The sequence below is a fragment of the Microcebus murinus genome, chromosome 4, assembly GCF_040939455.1.
Source record: "Microcebus murinus isolate Inina chromosome 4, M.murinus_Inina_mat1.0, whole genome shotgun sequence".
Lineage (NCBI taxonomy): Eukaryota > Metazoa > Chordata > Mammalia > Primates > Cheirogaleidae > Microcebus > Microcebus murinus.
The window spans coordinates 86,504,949-86,525,617 of NC_134107.1; the positions used below are offsets into that span (position 1 = coordinate 86,504,949).

The 20,669-nt window shown below is 37.5% G+C and overlaps 1 protein-coding gene and 1 pseudogene across 1 annotated transcript; one reads left to right on the top strand and one right to left on the bottom strand.

Moving 5' to 3' along the window:
* Positions 1-409: 409 nt before the first annotated feature.
* LOC105866564 (succinate--CoA ligase [GDP-forming] subunit beta, mitochondrial-like) lies at positions 410-2,749 on the top strand. The gene is given in 3 exon segments (XM_076001304.1): positions 410-707; positions 710-1,064; positions 2,093-2,749. Coding segments are annotated over 3 exon segments (1,236 nt in total). The 5' UTR covers positions 410-442; the 3' UTR covers positions 2,709-2,749.
* A 6,899-nt stretch (positions 2,750-9,648) lies between these two features.
* Positions 9,649-11,390, bottom strand: LOC105866566 (MAP kinase-activated protein kinase 5 pseudogene; annotated as a pseudogene).
* Between the last annotated feature and the right edge of the window lie 9,279 nt (positions 11,391-20,669).

Below are 20,669 nucleotides of genomic sequence, written 5' to 3' on the forward strand. Positions count from 1 at the left end.
TAGCAACAATAAAAGCCAGCAGGAAATGAAATAATATATTTGAGAGGCTGAGAAAAAATAGTGATCAAGATAAAAGGCAGGTCTTCTTCCTCCTCCTCCTCTTCTTCCTCCCCCTCCTCCTCCTCTTCCTCCTCCTCCTCTTCCTCTTCTTCCTCCCCAGAGACCCAGGGCGGACTTGGCACAGGGGAATGTGTAGGCCGGCCTCCTCCTGTCCTCTTCCTCCTCCTCCTCTGCCTCCCCCTCCTCTTTCTCCTTCTCCTCCTTTTTCTCCTCCTCCCCCTCCTCTTACTCCTCCTCTCCTGCCTTCTCCATTCCTGCTCCTCCTCCTCCCACCCCTGCGCCCCTCCCCCCTTTCCAACCCCGCACTCCTCCCCCTTCTCCAACCCACCCCCCACCCCCGCAGCGCTCTGCGAAGCTGCTGGGAGCCCTGGTGCTCAGTCCCATGTTGCTGGTGGCCCAGTCCCAGGCATTTCAATTTACCTCCAGAAGATGGTTGAACCTGCAGGAATACCAGAGCAAGAAACTGATGTCTGACTATGGAGTGAGAGTTCAAAGATTCTTTGTTGCAGACACTGCAAATGAAGCTCTCCAGGCTGCTAAGAGACTAAATGCAAAAGAAATTGTTTTAAAAGCCCAGATCTTAGCTGGAGGAAGAGGAAAAGGTGTCTTCAATAGCGGTTTGAAAGGAGGTGTTCATTTAACAAAAGATCTAATGTTGTGGGACAGCTGGCTAAACATATGATTGGATATAATCTAGCAACCAAACAAACTCCGAAAGGAGGTGTGAAAGTTAACAAAGTGATAGTTGCTGAAGCCTTGGACATCGCCAGGCAAACCTACCTGGCGATTCTGATGGACCGATCCTGCAATGGCCCCGTGCTGGTGGGCAGCCCCCAGGGCGGCGTGGACATTGAGGAGCTGGCCGCTTCGAACCCAGAACTTATTTTTAAGGAGCAAATTGACATTTTTGAAGGGATAAAGGATAGTCAAGCTCAGCGGATGGCAGAGAATCTAGGCTTCCTTGGGCCTCTGAAAAACCAGGCTGCAGATCAAATTAAGAAGCTGTATAATGTCTTTTTTTTTTTTTTTTGAAATTGGGATTTTGCCCTTTTTTTTTTTATTTCGGCATATTATGGGGGTACAGATTTTAAGGTTTCAATAAATGCCCATTTCCCCCCTCCCCCCAAAAGTCTGAGTCTCCATCATGACCATCCCCCAGATGGTGCACATCTCACTCATTATATATGTATATACCCGCCCCCCTCCCCCCTCCCACCTGCCCAATACCCTATTACTGTAGTACCTATGTATCCACTTAGGTGCTACTCAGTTAATACCAGTTTGCTGGAGAATATATCTGGTGCTTGTTTTTCCATTCTTGGGATACTTCACTTAGTAGTATGGGTTCCAGCTCTAACCAGGAAAATATAAGATGTGCTATATCACCATTGTTTCTTAGAGCTGAATAGTACTCCATGGTATACATATACCACATTTTATTAATCCATTCTTGGATTGATGGGCACTTGGGCTGTTTCCACAGCCTTGCAATTATGAATTGTGCTGCTATAAACATTCGAGTGCAGGTGTCTTTTTTGTAGAGTGTCATTGGATCGTTTGGGTAGATGCCCAGCAATGGGATTGCTGGATCAAATGGTAGATTCACTTGTATCGCTTTAAGGTATCTCCATATTGCTTTCCACAGAGGTTGAACTAGTTTGCAGTCCCACCAGCAGTGTATGAGTGTTCCTCTCTCTCTGCAACCACGCCAGCATTTATTGTTTGGAGATTTTTTGATAAAGGCCATTCTCACTGGGGTTAAGTGATATCTCATTGTGGTTTTGATTTGCATTTCCCTGATGATTAGAGATGTTGAGCATTTTTTCATATGTTTGTTGGCCATTCTTCTGTCTTCTTTAGAAAAGTTTCTGTTCAAGTCCTTTGCCCACTTTTTAATGGGGTTATTTGATTTTTTCTTCCTGATTTTCGTGAGTTCTAAGTATATTCTAGTTATCAGTCCCTTATCAGACGCATAGGATGCAAAAATTTTCTCCCATTCTGTAGGTTGTCTGTTTACTTTCATGACTATTTCTTATAATGTCTTCTTGAAAGTTGACGCTAGTCAGGTGGAAGTGAATCCCTTCAGTGAAACTCCAGAAGGACAAGTTGCCTGCTTTGATGCCAAGATAAACTTCGATGACAACGCAGAGTTCCCACAAAAGAATATATTCGCTATGGACAACAAGTCAGAGAATGAGCCCATTGAAAATGAAGCTGCCAGATATGATCTGAAATACATAGGACTGGATGGGAACATTGCCTGCTTTGTGAATGGTGCTGGGCTTGCCATGGCTACTTGTGACATCATTTTCCTTAATGGTGGGAAGCCAGCCAACTTCTTGGATCTTGGTGGCGGTGTAAAGGAAGCTCAAGTATATCAAGCATTCAAATTGCTCACAGCTGATCCTAAGGTTGAAGCGATCCTTGTCAATATTTTTGGTGGTATTGTCAACTGTGCCATCATCGCCAATGGAATCACCAAAGCCTGCCGGGAGCTAGAACTCAAGGTGCCCATGGTAGTCTGGCTTGAAGGAACCAATGTCCAAGAGGCTCAGAGCATACTCAGTAGCAGCGGACTGCCCATCACCTCCACCATTGACCTGGAGGATGCAGCCAGGAAGGCTGTGGACAGTGTGTCCAAGAAGTGACATCTTCACCCTGATCCCCTGGGGGAGGAAGTCCATGTCTCCAGAAGAAGGGATGGTCCTCTCACCACTGTGAAGGAAATGGTCATCTCATTGGGGGAAAAAAGGGGAAGGCATGAACAAGAATCACTGTATGAAAAATCTTAAATCTGTATTTTCTTGAATAAGATATCTAGACAGCCTAAATCTGATTTTACTTAGAGTGAAGATATAAAAATCATCCTGTGTTCTCATACTTTTCCATCACGGCAAGCCTGCTCAGTAGGCAGTGTTTGCCGACCTCGCGGAATAGTCAATATGGCTAAATAATGTGTGTGTGTACAGAATTCGAAACCAGGCTCTGGTTCATCTTCAAAGATTTTGGTGAACATCTAATCCCATATAATAGAACAAATCACAGGCCATAAAAAAACTCAGATAAGATGACATTTAACATATTAACTACCAAAAAGGCACAGCTAAGACATTCAAGCAAATAGCTATTACACACTGCAGCAGTTTTTACAAGTTCTAATTCCAGTGTATGTTTTACAGTAGAAGATCTGTGTTAATATACCATACGTGTATTGTGCCATTTGCCTTAATATCAGATGTACTGTTTACCTCACGCTAAAAAGCCAGAAGCCTTATTTGTGATTTTGGAGGAGAAGTTTCCATTTTAATGTTAAAAGGGAAGGATGCTGATTCTTACAGAAACCTCTGTAATTAAGTCATTTCAAGGTGAGACAACACTGAAGATCAAATTGTATTGACTATCAGCATTTCCTCTCCTCTCCGTTATACCCCACTCCCCACCCCCTGGAATTTACCAGTTTGTGATAGAAAAATGGAAAAAATGTATTTAAATACAATGTGGCTTTTAATCATAGCGTCCATTTTTGTGGTGGGAAAAAATTTGAATTAGATTTTTGTCTAAATTTTGGAACATTTTTATCTGTATACAAATTTATATAAAATTCTGTTTTGTAAAAAAACCAAAAAAGATAAAAGGCAGACTAAAGATATTTTCAGAATACACACACACACACACATACACATATATATACTAAAAATAAATTTACAACTGTTGAGCAAAAAATTGCATATAAAGTGTAAAAGAATTGATCTGAATAATGTATTCTAAATTTCCTTATATTGTTTGAGGGTGTAGATTACAATATTAACTTTAAGTGTTGATTTGGAACATATGGTAAAACTTGTCTAGGATAATCACCAAAAGAATAGAAAGAGAGGGTATACCAGTAGAAGAAAATAATGGATTAAGAAAAATAAGGAAATGAACCAAAGATCTCAAGAGGGATAGAAAGCAGTAAAACATAAAACACACAAAAAAATAGAAGGTGTTTATTAGGTAACCCTTCCTACTCTCAAAATTCTAGTTATATGCTATTTTCAAGAACCTATGATATATGTTATTTTCAAGAATTCATATGGATAGTAAAGAGATGGAAAAAGCATACTAATCTGAAATGCTAACTAGAAGGGACTTTAGGGGAGCAATACTAAGTTCAGATAAAACTGACTTTAAGATAAGTGGCAAGTTAAGGTTATTGAAAAGATTATTGCATAATACTACAAGTTCAATTGAACCAGGAAGATGAAACCGGTATAAATGTGTATGTATTTAAAATAATAGCATAAAAATGATGTACAAAGCCAAAAATTTGTTTTTTGAAAGCACTAATAAAATGGTTTAACTCCTGTTGAAATTACAAATAAAAGCAAAAAGTTACAAATAATCAATATTTCAAATGACAGGCAGGCGTAACCACAGATTCAATAGAGTCAAAAAAGACAAGAAAATAATGCAAACAATTTTATGACAACAAAGTTTATTTAAAAATAATCTTAGGAAAATATGACTTCTAACAGTTATTCAAAAAATAGGCTCAATCACCAATAAAGAAATTGAATCAGTAGTTTAAAATCTTTCCATAAAGAAACCAACTGGCCCCTATGGTTTAACAAATAAATTCTAGCAAACCTTCATGAAATAGATAATTCTAGCCCTTCACAAGACTTTTCAGAGAAAATAAAGTCTATAGGCCCCTATTCATGTAACATTTATGACAAATGTAACATTTATGACTGGTGTAACATTAATGACAAAACATACAAAGTATGACAAATGTAAATCACAGGCTAATCTCGCTGATTAATACAGACCAACATTCTGCAAATACAGTTATATAAACATAATGAATAAGTTGTGCTTATTTCAGGAGTAACATCAGTTCAACAATAAAATTGTTCAAAGAAAAAAGTGACATACAGTAATTTTATCAAGGGATGTAGCAAAACTTTTCTATAAAATTCAACTTCTATTTATGATTTTTAAAAACCTATAGCAAGTATTTGTTTTTAACATATGAAATGTCTGAAGCATTCTCACTATCATCAACTCTATTCACCCTAGAACTGAAAGTACTAGAAGTACTATACTAGCTAACGAGGTAAAACAATAGAGAATAAATAGTGTAAGTGAGAATTGGAAAGAAAGGAACAAATCTCTCATTAATTATAGATATGATTGTACACATAGAAAACTCTAAAGTTTTATAGGTAAATTATTAGAAATTATAAGAGAAGTAGACAATCTAGTTGCCTCTAAAATCAATATACTTAATTTTATTTCTACACATCAGAATAAAGAGATAGAAAAAGTAATTTTTAAGCATATTATTTAAAATTCCAATAAAACATAAGTTGAGTAGGAATAAATCTAAGAAAAGATGTGTAAGACTTTTATTTGTGAAACTTTTAAGTGCTGTTGAATGACTTTAAAGAAGAGCTAAACAAATGAGGAATTATTCTATCTTAACAAACTTAGAAATTGGTCTTGTTACAGTTTTGATTGCTTTGGTAAATTATATTTTTCCCGAGAATTTTCCACTTCATGTAGATTTTTAAATTTATTTGCATTGAGTTATTAAAAAATAGTCTCAATTTTTAAACTTCCTTCTATTTTGGTTATTTTTTTATACTCTTCATTTCATATCTTATGTTTTGAAAATACGTAAAAGTAGTAATAATAAAGAAATAAAACATCTTTTTTAAGCATTTTTTTTTTATTTGGTGTATCTTACACTGGTAGAATGTTCCCTTAGAGAGTCTATAAAGAAATTCCAGATAGGTCATGGAAACCAGAGCCCTGCCTCCTTTGTAACCTGAATTTTCTGTATGCACCCTACTCTCTGGCCATATTCAAATCATGGAAAAAAGTTTTTGCAAAATTAGTGATATGCTTGGTAAAATTTTTATAATTACATCTTTTTTACCCAGTGAAATACTGAAAAATTTATCTTTCACTGAACCAACACTCTACAGATTTTGCTCATTAGTCTATAGATCTCCCACATTGGCAACTGAAAAGAGAATTGAAAAGGAATAGTGAATCAATTTAAATAAATTCAGAGAAGCAATTCATTCCTGATGGAAAAAGGTATTTTCTTAAAAGGAATGAAATCCCAAGTTTAAGACTAACTTCTTTTAAGAGATCATGGAAGAAGCCCTTTCAATTATGGTCACAAACAGTGATTGGACCACTGATGGGCACATGATAAGTAGGGCCAGTCAGAGTCTTTGTGGTTGTATTGATCTGAACACAGAGGGCAAAGGAAGCACCCTGATCTTTATGAGACTGTAAGTGCCAACTGCTGTGTAAATTTGTAGGGGCATCGAGCCATTGTTTTGCTGTCCAGGGAGAAAACAGGCTTAGTCATGAGGCCAACAAAGAGACTAGAGATGGCCTAAGGAAATAGGCCTCCTGTTATTATTTTAATTCCAAGAGCCATCTCTGTTGGGAGCTTATGCCATCCCTTAGATATTCAAGAAGGATGAGTCAAAATTACTTTTCTTTCTTCTTAAGGTATTAATAGTTTGAGATGGGCTTCTCTCTAAGATAAAGAGTACTGTCTCATCTGCACTTAAATCATGTCCATTTATATTTTTCTGAAGAGTTCATACTCTTTCCTACGTCCACTTTTTTGTGTGTGCTCTTTCTGCATTGCTAGCCCCCAATCTCCCTTTTGGAAAGATGAATAATATAGAGTACCCAAGGACAAAAAATCTGGTCCCTTTAATGGAGGGTAATGTCTATGTCGAGCTAACAGATGAGATTCTTTTTTAAAAAATTTATTTTTACTTATAACTTATTTATTCTTTTCTTTTTCTTTTTCCATTGAATACCAAGTTCTACAGATGAGATTCTATCTGCATGCTTGAGAAAACAAAAAAGTACCATAAAATTAGCTGGCTGTTGTCCCTAAGATCAGACTACAAGGATATGAAGCTGAAATATAAATGCATTATAGTAAATTTAGCCAAAACATGTTTGAATATGCTCTAACTATGATCATCACATAAGCCTAGTTTAATTCCTTCTAGGCTGCCATAATAGTATTTCTAATATATTTATTCCGGAACTCCCAAGAATTGCACATTTCTCTGTGTGATATGTACCTGAGGAATCTGACTCCCATATACAATATAATCTTTGATAACTGAATGATGCTTCAGTTGAGTTAATGTCTTTACCAGTATGATTTAAGTAAACATTAATATTTTTGTAGCAAATTCAGTATAATATTTGGCTGACTCATTAATAAATATTTGTCAAATGATTTATACAGGTATGTACTAGTAGAACAAAAAGTATTTTCATCCCGCAGGCTTTCTGTAGTATTACAAAAGGTATAGTACTGGCTATTATTGTGGAAACAAGGAATATTATTTCACTCTAGATGAAAATTAAATCTCCAGAATTATGAGATGTATTATGTAAAGCTCTCAATGAGACATATAAACAGGTTGCCTATTGAGTATTGATTCTTAATTAAATATACAAATATTAAGAGACCGTTGGATAATAAAATAAGGGATCTGTGAAACTATCATGTATAATGCTTGACACCGAAAGTTTTTCTTGGATACAGCCAGAGGGAGTTAAGAACGGAATCAATTTTAAGATGTTTTGAAGGAGGGAATTTTTTTCCATAAGTCAGATTAGGAAATACAAGTTTTCGGTTTTGAAGAAAAGCTGATTCAGTTTACTTAAAATCAGGAAAGTAGTTCCTGTATATGAAAGGGATACTTTCCTCATGGGAAAATCCAAACAAGAATAAGCACTGGTGAAACATAGGAATCAAACTCTCATTTGGTTACTAACAAAAATGATTTATTTAGAGATTGTTAATGAAGTGCTTCCAATTTGTCTCAAAAAGTGGCTTTTTGGATTGTTTCTGAAGAATCAGTCTGAGAACAATGAAGATAAATAAAAAGATAAGTCAGACCGAAGGACATGTGGAATTCAAGCAAAATATGGAGATTATTCTGGGAAAATCATTCAGCTTTTAATCTCACTGAGTTTCAATTCACAGAAGTTGACAGAAATTTCACTCTTTAAAGAGTAGCTGAATGGATTTTTTTTTTTTTGCATAAGTGGAAGAAAATAATGACATCAGAGACTTCCAATCAAAGATGTATATATAGCATATTACTTGATACTCAAGATGAAGTCTTTTTATATATAGGTTTTAAGTTATATATTAATAACTTTTAGCTTCTGGAGTTTAAGAATCAAGACTTTACTTTTTTAATAAAACAAATATATTTTTTTGATTCATATATATTTCTTTTCTAGGACTTTGCTGGTTTGGGTTAGAGCCAACTAAATAAATCAAGAAATAAAGTATATATTAAACAGCCTAGTCAGGTATGCTCCACCACCTAGCTTCCCACTGACATTTCCATTACCTGAAATGTATAAAGTAAAGAGTGTTCGAGCCTTTAGAAGATTAGGTGGGATATAAATAGCAATGTTATAGAAGGGAAATTGGAAAGTTGAAGAGAGCAAATGTGAAATATATGCTGTTGACTTGATCTATGAGCACATTTTAAAACAATAAATATTCCTGTGATAGTTAGTAGTTTTATGCAGATTGCACCAGAAAGAAGGAAAGCAATCACTCAGAGCAGCTGAGGAGAAAGCAGATAAATCAGAAGATAGAACTTTAAAATTAGAAATGTAAATTTCTCACAAAACAAGAAAGGAAGATATAGTCTATTCAGTGACCCTGAGTTTAGCCACATAGACTTGATCTAAACATCACATTAAACATCAATACTGGCTTAAATGAACACAAACATCACTGATTGATGTCAAGAATAAGGAATATCCCCCTCAGAGCTTCCATAGTGTTTGGACAAATGTTTTTTGGGGTTTTTTCCCATTTCTTATTTCCACCAATTCTCATGTAGAGTTAGGATAAAAAGAAAAATTTGGCTTTCAAATCAGCTAAAAATAGATTCATTTTGTATGTGTTATCTGGGTGAAAACAAAAATTTTAAAGAAATAGTTTAATGATATATTTAATAAGTGAAGAACAGCTCCACCGTGCCTATTAGACAGTATCTCCACATCAACTTAATAATGATTGGTATATACATTGTCTTATCCAACAATGTGTTAAATCAGTGTTCATTAGGGTCCTAAAGAAATTCATTATCTAATGAAAAAATTCAGCAAATATTTTTATAAAGGGAGGAATTACTTCTTATTCTGTGTTTCACAAAATTTTCATTTTTATAAAAGTTTCTTTTACAGGAAAGCGAAGCTATTGTGTTCTCCTAACTTATGAGATATGAAGATGAAACAATGTGATGAATTATATTTACTGGTGTGTTAAACAGGGATGTGAAATTTGGTGATAAGATAATCTATTACATTATGCTACTACAAAGCCAAATTAAAGAAGTTAACAGGGTTAGAAAATATCAATTAGCTGCAAAAATCTTTTCTCTCTTGTGAAATGAACTGTGCCATATTTCACTTACATTTCTGTAATTTTTCAATCTAGTATTTTTTTTTTGGAGATGAAATTATGATTTATTAATTTACATAAAAAGTACTTTATACATTAAAGAATAATTTTTCAAATTGTTAAAAAAAAACAACAAAAAACAATGTTTGAAGCTGTCACTATTGAGATTCATGGGACATGGTTTGCTCTTCTATCACTTGCTTCACAATTTCTGCCAGTTTTAGTCGATCTACTTTATCTGTGAATCCACGACCATTCCAGCTGAAGCTTTGCAGAGTATCTCTTAGGAGTTTGCATTCCCGGTTATACTTCCAAGCCTCCTGCATTACTTCATTCAGCTTCTCATCTTCATTCTCTCCAGCCTGGGGAAGAATACACTGAGCAATCACATCTCGGAGCTTTTCCAAAGCAACATTTGAATCCTCGGCTCCATTCTCATGGTCGTGGATATAAACACCATCCTTTGGCTTGGTGCCAAGTAACTTCCTCTTCCGCAGAATGGGGTTGTTCACTGAGTGCAGGGGTTTGAGGCTGACTTTTAGATCTTGGATTCTCATGTTGGCCAGTTGCTCTGCATGAGCCTGCTGGATTCCTGCAACCACCGCCTTATCCATCATCAGTTGAGCAGAGGGTAGCACGTTATCCAGGGCCTCAGTCGAGTTGAGCCAGGGGTGGTCCAACACTCCCTCAATGGTGAGTCTTTCCTCTGGTTTGACTTTCAGGAGCTTTCTCACGACATCTTTGGCCATCTCCGAAATCTGACTCCACTCTTCCTCTGGGAACTCAAAACTGCCTGTCATGATCTTTCTTCGCATATCCTTTGGGATAGTCCGGCTGTGGTGTTTGGAGTAAAAAGGAGGGTATCCGCACAGCATCACATAAATAATCACTCCTAGGGACCACAAGTCACAGCTCTTGTTATAAGTGTATGGCGTTGGTGAGGTAGGTATGATGCCAGACTTCTCCTTCTGGTGTCTTCTCTGCGCCTCTAGTACCTGAGGTGCTACATAATAAGGGGTGAACTGGGGTGTCATCAAATCACCTTGGTCAATTTTGGCAAATCCAAAGTCACACAACTTCACTGGAGCATCCAAAGAGTTATCCTTGAAAAGCAGATTTTCAGGCTTGAGGTCTCTGTGTGCGATGTTTAACAAGTGACAGTGCTGTAGAGCCAAAGCTATCTGGGGCTGGACTCATGAGGAAACTGTACACTGTTAGCAAACACTTCAATAATCTGAACTATATTTGGGTGTGTAGCACACATCATGTGCAGACGTACCTCATTTCGAGCTTTTGGACGATCAAGAAGAATTTTCAGTGCAAATCGCTCTTGGGTAGATTTCTTCACACAGACTCTAACTGGACCACTAATTCCAGCTCCCGGCTTCTGAGTCCAATTGATATTGTATTCTTCTAAAATGGAAGTTTCCTTGATGGCTTTCTCCATGTCACTCTCCTCGGACATGCTCCGCGGTGCCCCCAAAGCCGGGAGCGGCAAAGGCTGCGCGGCTGCCGGGTCCCCCAGCTGCCGAGAGAGCAAAGGGCTCGGAGCTAGGGCCTCTGGGCCTCGAGGGGACGGGCAGCAGCAGCCTCCCCTGGGGACCGGCGGGGACGAGGGCTCTGGCGCCGGTTCAGCTTCGGCGGGTGGTTCTAGGCGGGCGGCAGCAGAGGCAGCAGAGGCAGCGGAGGCGGCGGCCCCTGAGGACAAGCCTTTGTGCTGAGCCCAGCGCGGCCGCCTCCCAGCCTCATTCCCGGCCGGGGAGGAAAGCTCTCGGGGCTGGGCCGGACGGGGAGGGCCCTGGATCGGGGCGCTGTGCAGGGACCTTGCAGGGCCGCCGCTTAGGCTCGGGCTCGCCAGGACCCCAGGAAGAGCCTGCGCCTCCGCCTCCGCCGCTCTCAATCTAGTATTTTTGTAATCATTTTTTTTTTTTATTTTGAATTTTTCTGGAGCATGTGGGGAAGATGGCTGACCAGAGACATCAGCTGCCAGATTGTCTCAGAAAGAAGGAAAAGTTTTAGATGAAAAAGAAAAAAAACAACCAAACAAACAAACATAGAATGGGTGTCATTCCAAAGGAATAGTGCCAGAAATTACCAGAGATTCCATGGGAAGGAGTTACGGAGCAGAGCGAGAAGGAGTAAGATATTGGCAGAGATCAACCCCTAGAGGCTTGGAGTCTGGCAAAAAGGATCAGTGGAATGGCTTATTTCTCCCCCTACTCACATCTCTGGCAGCAGACTCCTGAGTTGCTGGAGAGCCCTTCTACCCTCAGAAGCCCAACAGCTGCCACTGCCAGTAAACTGGGAGCTTCTTGAGGACAAAGCACTAGGCTGCTAGCCACCTTGGGGTTGCTTCCCATCACCTCAGAGCTGAGATGGAAGGTGCCATATTGCTTTTCCACCCACTGAGCACCTTTGTCCTCTTCAGGGGGCTCCAGTCTCTCATTTTTCATCTAGTTCATTCCCACAGAAACATTTCCCACACCAGCCCAGATTTCAGGAGCCACGGGGACTGGTGGGTCCTGGAGGATCTGCATGACCCCAGAACCTGGACATTCCAGGCAGACTGCCTTGTAGAGAAAGAGACAGAGATGACCAGAGTGCTAGCTTTCTTCCATTCAGACTCTTTTCCTCCCATTCCCCTCCCCTATCTGTGGCTGCCAAGGTGAGAGAGACAATTGAGCTGGGGCTCTCAGAAAGCAGCTCCTTTCCCTCTATGGTGCATCCATCTCACTGAGACTGCTACAGAGAGTGGTACTCAAAGCTTTTCTCTTAAAGACCTGTGGCAGACTAAGGGGTGCTTAGACTGTGAGCTACCTGCTCACTGGCCCTCCCTGGTGCTACTTGCCCAGCTGCTCTATCAGAGCAGGGCAAACCCTGAAGTAGTGTGCTTCAAACCTGCTCGAGCACCCCATAGGCAATTCATGACCAGCATGCTTTTCCCTGCCACGGGCAGAGATTGATCTTTAGGGATGCAGGGTCAGGCCCACAGGCCAGACTCTGTACCCCCAGGAATCAATTGTGCTCCTCAGGGGCACAGAGTAGAGATTTGTGAACTAATCTTGGGAAGCAAGGGAGCCTGCATGTGCAGAACTGAAAAGAGACTACAGCATGGGTCCTAGCCACATCACACCTGTGGAGCACCCATCCTGCTACAGGAAGTCTGCATTCTCAGCCCAGGATGGGATCCTGGACAGGGAAGCTCCCAGCCTACAGAGCCACTGTTGGGGAGCTCAGCTAGTTTGAGTTCCTGCCTGCTGGCAGATGCCAGATGTATACTGCAGAGAAGGGAAGGGGGAGAAGAGTGAAACCCACTCCTAACAGCTAGATTGTGAATCTCAGATGGCCCTTACCCCATAAACAGACTTTCTGGCTGGGTGGGGCCACTTTAGCCTCTCCCTGGAGGCTTTCTCCAGAAGCCTGGGAGTGAACTTTTGACCTCTGCTGAAAGAGCTACCTTACCAGCTTTTGTGGGGCTTGAAGACAAGCTTACACCACCCAGCTCACCCAACATTGCTCCCCCACCTGCATTTGCTGCACCACCTGGGGTATTTGAGTGCTTTTTCCTGAGGCACACAGGTCACAGGTCCCAAAAACAACACTGCAGCCTATTTCTTCCAGCAAGCACCACCTACTGACAGGAAGAACAATTTACATAGCCCTTTACAACACTTACTGATGCAGTCATACAGGGTGTGGTTGATTCTTACTCACAAGCACTACCTACTGTCTCAGAGATTAAACTGGGCAGGCCAATACAATTCACACTGTTGAATTGACCACAGAGTTGGGAAAAGAGAAAAGATTTCAAAGATGTCCATTCTTCCTCATCAACAAGAGACAGGGAATCTGCCCATACATGTAGCTCACTACTGCTATAGCCTATATACAACTAACACTAAGAATATCTATAACCAAGATATCCATCCAGAACATAGACTGCCATCAAAGCACCCACAAGCAAAGCCACAGGTTCCTTACCCAATATATGCCACCGACACACGCTTACAATTGAGGGGGGAAGCACCATTTAAACAAAATAAACTCCAAAAATAAGAAGTCACAATTTCTCCAGATGAGAAGGAATGAGTGAAAGAACTCCAGAAGTATGAAAAATCAAAGTGAAAGGACACCATCAAAGGGGAACACAAGCTCTCTAGGAATGGATACCAATCACAATTAAATTGTTGAAATGACAGAAAACAAATTCCAAATATAGATGGTAAGCGAGCTCAATGAAATCCAAGAGAAAATGGAAAACCAACTCAAAGATATCAGAAGAACAATCCAGGAAATCAATGAACAATTCACTAAAGAGATCAACATGTTTAAATTAAAAACAAAATAGAACTTCTGGAAATGAAAAATTCATTTAAGGAAATACAAAACACAGTGGAAAGTTTTTGTTTGTTTGTGTTTGTTTGTATGAGACAGAGTCTCACTTTGTTGCCCAGACTAGAGTGCCATGGTGTCAGCCTAGCTTATAGCAACTTCAAACTCCTGGGCTCAAGCAATCCTTCTCCCTCAGCCTCCTGAGTAGCTGGGATTACAGGCATGCACCACCATGCCCAGCTAATTTTTTCTTTATATTTTTGGTTGTCCAGCTAATTTCTTTTGTTTTTAGTAGAGACAGGGTCTCATTCTTGCTCAGGCTGGTTGCAAGCTCCTGAGCTCAAATGATCCTCCTGGCTTGGCCTCCCAGAGTGCTAGGTTTACAGGCGTGAGCCACCATGCCTGGCCCAGTAGAAAGTTTTAAGAATAGACCAGATCAGGCAGAAGAAAGACTGTCAGAGCTTAAAGTCAACTCTTTTGATTAACTCAGACAGTAAAAACTAAAGAACAAAGAATTAAGAGGAATGAAAAAAAGCCTATAAGAAATATGGAATTATGTAAAACAGAAAAATATAAGAATCATAAGCATCCCTGAGGGTGAAGAAGAAAATGCACAAGGGTTGGAAAACCTATTTGAGGGAATAATTGAGGAAAATTGCCCTGGTCTTGATAGAATTTAGACATCCAGGTACAAGAAGTTCAATGAACACCTGGGAGATTCATTGCAAAGAGGCACTCACCAAGACACATAGTCATCTAGCTGGCCAAAGTCAACACACAGAAGGAACTCCTGTGAGCCATGAGACAAAAACATCAAGTAACTTACAAAAGAAAGCCCATCAGGTTAGCTGTAGACTTCTCAACTGAGACTTTAAAAGCCAGAAGGGATCAGGACCCCATCTTCAGTTTTCTTAATCAGAACAATAGCCAGCCTAGAGTTTTGTATCTTACAAAACTAAATTTCAGATATGAAGGAGAAAAAAAAAACCTTATCCTGACAAACAAACACTAATGAAATTTGTCAAGATCAGATCTGGCCTCCAGGAAATACTCAGGACTGCATTATACATTGATTAGCACAATAGACATCCACCAGTGTAAAAATCACAGAAAAGCAAAGCTCAGAGTTCATGTAAAACAATAGCAAAAAAAGAAAAGAAAAGGAAAGATAAACAAAACAAAACAATAAGATATACTCAACATGATAAACAGAACAGCATCTAGAATATCAATTCTATTAATCAACATGAACAGTGTGAATGTCCCACTCAAGACATATAGGCTGGCTGTATGGATGAAAAAATACAAGCCAAGTATCTGCTATCTCCAAGAAACACATCTAATCCACAAGGGCTCATAGAGACTCAATGTGAAGGAATGAAAGAAAATATTCCATGTAAATGGAAACCAAAAGAAAGCAGGTATAAGCATTCTCATATGAGATAAAACTGACAAAGTGCTGAAGTCCTAGCTAGAGCAATCAGGCAAAAGAAAGAAATAAAGGGTATCCAAATCAGGAAGGAGGAGGTAAAACTATCACTTTTTTTCTGATGATATAATCTTGCATCTAGAAAACACCAAAGACTCCACTGAGAGACTACTGGAATTGATAAATTTAACAAAGTCTCAGGTTACAAAATCCATGTAGCAAATCAGTTAGTATTCCTATACATCAATAATATTCAAACTGAGAGTCAAATCAAAGACTCAATACCATTCACAATAGCTACAAAGAAAATAAAATACCTAGAAATATACTTAACCAAGGAAGTGAAAGATCTCTAAAAGGGAACTATTAAACACTGAAGAAAGAAATCATGGATGGAAAAACATATGTTCATGAAGTGGTAGAATCCACTTTGTTAATATGTCCATACTACCCAAAATGATTTACAGATTCAATGAAATCCCCATCAAAATATCAATGTTATATTTCACAGATCTAGAAAAAAAATTCTAAGCTTTGTTTGGAACCAGAATAGCCTGAATAAGCAAAGCAATCTTAAGCGAAGAGAACAAATCTGGAGGCATCACATTACTAGACTTCAAACTGTATTATAGAGCTATAGTAACCAAAACAGTGTGGTATTGGCACAAAAAGAGAGACACAGACCAATGGAACAGAGAACCCTGATTTAAAACCATCCACATACAGTCAACTGATCTTTGGCAAAGCAGACAACAATATACACTGGGGAAAAGAAACTATTGAATAAGTGGTGCTGGGAACATTGGATGGTCACATGCAGAAAAATGAAATAGAATCTTTCATCATCACAAAAATTAATACAAGATGGGTAATAGAGTTAAATGTAAGGTAATAAACTATAAGAATTGTAGAAGAAAATGCTAGAAAATTCTTCTAGATATTGATTTAGACAAAGAATTTCTGAAGAAGACCCCAATGACAATTACAGCAAGAATAAAAACAAGTAAATGGGATTTGATTAAATTAAAAAGTGTCTGCATAGCTAAGGAAATAATCAACAGAGCAAACAGACAACCTACAGAATGGGAGAAAATATTTGCAAGCTATACATCTGATAAAGGCTAAATAACCAGAATCTAAGAAAAACTCAAGAAAATCAGCAAGAAAAAAATCAAACAACCTCATTAAAAAATGGGCAGAAGACATTAACTATAGCTTTACAAAAGAAGATGGAAAAATGGTTGATAAACAAATGAAAAAATGTTCAACATCACTAATCATCATGGAAATTGCGAATTAAAACCACAATGTGATATCGCCTTATTCCAGATAGAGCATTTATTAAAAAGTCCCAAAACAATATACACTGGCATGGAGAGAAGGAATGCTTATCCACTGGCGGTGGAACTGTAAATTAGTACAACCTCTATGGAAAGCAGTATGGAGATTCCACAAGGAACTAAAAGTAGACCTACCATCCAGCAATCCCACCACTCAGTATTTACCCAAAGGAAAAGAAGTCTTTTTATCAAACGTATACTTGCACTCGAATGTTTATTGCAGCACAATTCACAATTGCAAAGATGTGGAATTAACCCAAGTGCCCATCAATTAATTCATAAGTGGATTAATGAAATGTGGTATATGTATATCATGGAATACTACTCAGTCATAAAAATGATGAATTAATGTTTTTTGCAGCAATTTGGATGGAATTAGAGACCATTATCCTAAGTACCTAAAGAATGGAAAAACAAAGACCACATGTACTTGCTATTAAATTGGAACTAATTGATGAGCACACATGTGCACAGAGGGAAGTAAAACTCAGTGGAAATTCAGTGTCGGGGGGGAGCGGGTGAAGGAGAGGATGACCCAAAACATACCTATACCCATACGGGTACAATGAACACTATCTGGGTGGTGGGCACACTTATAACCCTGACTCAAGTATTACAAACATAATCCATGTAACCAAAAAAATTTGTACCCTCATAATATTTTGAAATTTAAAAAAATTTCTGAATTGAAGGAAACCCTGAAAAAAATAGTACAGTGTATGCCTATATATTCTTACCTAGAGTCATCACTGATATTTTGTCATATTTGCTTATGCTTTCTTTATAAACTATTTTTTTATGCTTAAAATAAAATTTGGCCTGTGGGAGCCCTTTCACACACACACAAACACACACACACATAAATACGCACCTTTTTTTAACCATTTGAAAATAAGAATCTGACATGGCATTTCATTCCTAGATATGTCAGCAAACATATCCTGAGAATTAGATGTTCTACAACAGGCCAGAAACACCATTATCACACCCAAAGAAACAAACAACTCATTAATATTATCTAATACAAAGTCCACATTTAAATTTCTCAATTGTCCATAAGATTTTTTGTTTGATTTTCATGATATTGAATATTTTTTGAGTCCAACCATCTTCAAGAATGTTCCACATTTTGAATTGGTCTGATTGTTTCCCCATGATTAGCTCCATGTTAAATGTCATCTGTAAATATATGTCTTATGGAAGTTGTGCCCTCTTACCTCTGATGCAGTAAGTGCCTAAAAAGACACAAATGCCAGCTTGTCTCATTATTTGTGAAGCTAAGGTTTATCATTGGGTTAGGGTTGGTGCTATACATGCATTTCTTTATGGTAAAGATATGTTTTGCTTTTGTAAGTAATAAGTCATCTATTTGGTAAAATTTTCAGATTGTATTAATAACTTATTTCCTAACAACTTTTCACAAATGTTGAGTGTGTGTGTGTGTGTATTAATTTGGATTTATGCATTCTTTTTTAAATTGAAGAATATTTTTTATTATTCTTTTTCATGCTCAAAATAGCCCATGTCTGGCCCTTGAAAGTCTCTTCAGACAAGCTCCCATTTTTTTTTGATATGACTTCATTAGTTTTTGAGCATTTTATTTCTTTCTGGCATAACAATATGTCCTAGGCTCATCTTGTACTTTCCCTGGTCCATATCTGTCATTTTCCCAAAAAGCCTTGATTTATTTTAGCAGGAAATGACATACAGAAACCAAGATCTGGGCTCTAGCTGTGCTTATTGTTACTGAGTTATCAAGGCTTCGAGGCATTTCAGTGACCAGAGCTAGAGAATACCTATATATTTTTTTTTAATTATGGATTTACTGTGGTTAGCTGGCATTGAAACAAGGGAGGAATTGACTTAGAAAACATAATGAGGGAATTTTTTATTAGAACTGTTCTGCATCCTGATTTTGGTGGTGGTTATATAACTGAATTTTTCAAAACTCAGAATGATATACCAAAAAGAGTATATTTTAATGTATGTAAACTTTAAAAAACCTTAAGAATTCATACTCCTCAAATCCAAATCCAACCACAAATTACTCCTCACTTTCCTTTATATAGTTGTATCTCCCTTTTCCTGCAGCAAAATTCCTGGTTCTCAGCAATACCATTATATCTACTGATGTCCTCTACTTTAAAAGAAATATACAATAGATTCAAATAGTTTCAAATTCCAACACCAACGTCACTATATCACTGCAATAGCAAATCTAGTAAATTCAAGATTTTTCTCCAATATTTTCTAATCTCAGTATAAATCCCCAATTAACGTGTAAAGTTTGTGTGCTGTGTTCAAAAGTTACTTGGATTAATTGTTTCCTCTGTATGGATAACAAAACCACACAAAAACTATATATGTTAATAAATATACAGTGAGGTTCATATGTATCAATTTTATGGTTTGCTTCTTTAATTATAATTGTTTTTTGTGAACATTTAAAACACTTTCCTTGTTCAAAAGCCGAAACTAAATAGAATTCTTATTCCCACCCCAATCTGCCATATTTTATTTTCATTTCATTTGCAAAACTAAGCATATAGCTTAATTTATCCTTTTTCAGACAAACATTAACACACCATAAATTCTCTTTTGAGTCATGCTTTATTTGTTACCAATATATCTTGGAGGTCATTCCTAAACTTGTACCAATCTTCCTCATTCCTCTGCACTGCCACAGAACACCCTAACACCCTATCGTGTAAATAGTCACAAATAGTCAACAGTGTCCATTTCTCATATTTTACTGTGTTGTTTAATGTCACAATGAATAATTTTGTGACATGTTTTGTATTTGTGGAGGTTTACTTTTCCAGTACTTTCCTAGATGTGAGAACAGAGTTAAATGGTAAATGCATATATAGTTTTGTTACATATTTCCAAATTCCTCTCCAGAGCAGATGCACCGTTTTATCCTCCTCCTACCAATGGAAGTGCTGAGAGGGCTGTTTTCTCACAATCCCACAATCTCACCAACAGAATATATTATCCATTTTACCTAATCTGATATGTGATAAATTATAGCTCAGTGCAGTTTCAATTTCTGTTTTGCTTATGAGTAAAACTGAGTATATTTCTACATGTTTAATACTAATTTTAATATATCTTTCTGCTAATACTTTGTTTATTTTTCAGTGGAGATTGTGATCTTTTCCCCCTTGATTTGAAGATAACTTTAAGAATTAAACAGATAAGTCTAATTAGTAATATAAATTGCAAATATTCTCCCATTTTTCATTATTTTGACTTTATCAACATGCAATAGAATATTATTGTATGTGATAGTATGCAATAGTTTTATGCAATCATATTTTATTTCTACATGGGAGATTTTTATCAATATTTTTTTCTTGTATTTTTTAAAATTTTAAATCAAGTTAGAAAGTCTTTCTCTACAGCCAAACCTAGGTTAAAAGGGATTCTGATTAATATATTTGGGTCAATTTGGGTGACTTCTATTCTGCTCCAGTGGTCTGTCTGTTCATGTACAAGTTCAACACTGTTTTACCAAAAAAGGTTTTCTAGTATAGTATACATTAACATCTGGTAGGGCTGGCTGCTTCTCATTGGCTTTTTAAAAATTTCACAGCTTTCCTTGCTATTCTTGTATGTTTCTTTTTATATATAAATTTTATAAGCAACTTGTCTGGTTCCAGAAAATAAGAAAACAACTTGTCAATATTTTTCATAGGAACTGCATTCAATGTACTTATTAACTTGGGCAGAGTTGACATCTTCATGATGTTAAGATATTTATCTAAGAAAAAGGGGTGTCCTTTCTTTTGTTTAAGTTTCAATTTGTTTTTTCAGAAACGCTTTAAAGTTTTCCTCTTGTGCTTCCATATTTTTTAAAGTTTATTTCTTAGTATATTATCTTCTTCTGTTGCTTTTTATTATGGGGGTTTCCTCTTTCAATGGATTTTTTAACTGGTTCTTATTTGTATTTATGAAGACTATTGATTTTTGTAGCTTATTTTACATTCTGCTTGTTTATTGAATTTTGATTAGTGTTATCATTGATTCTCTGGGTATTTTG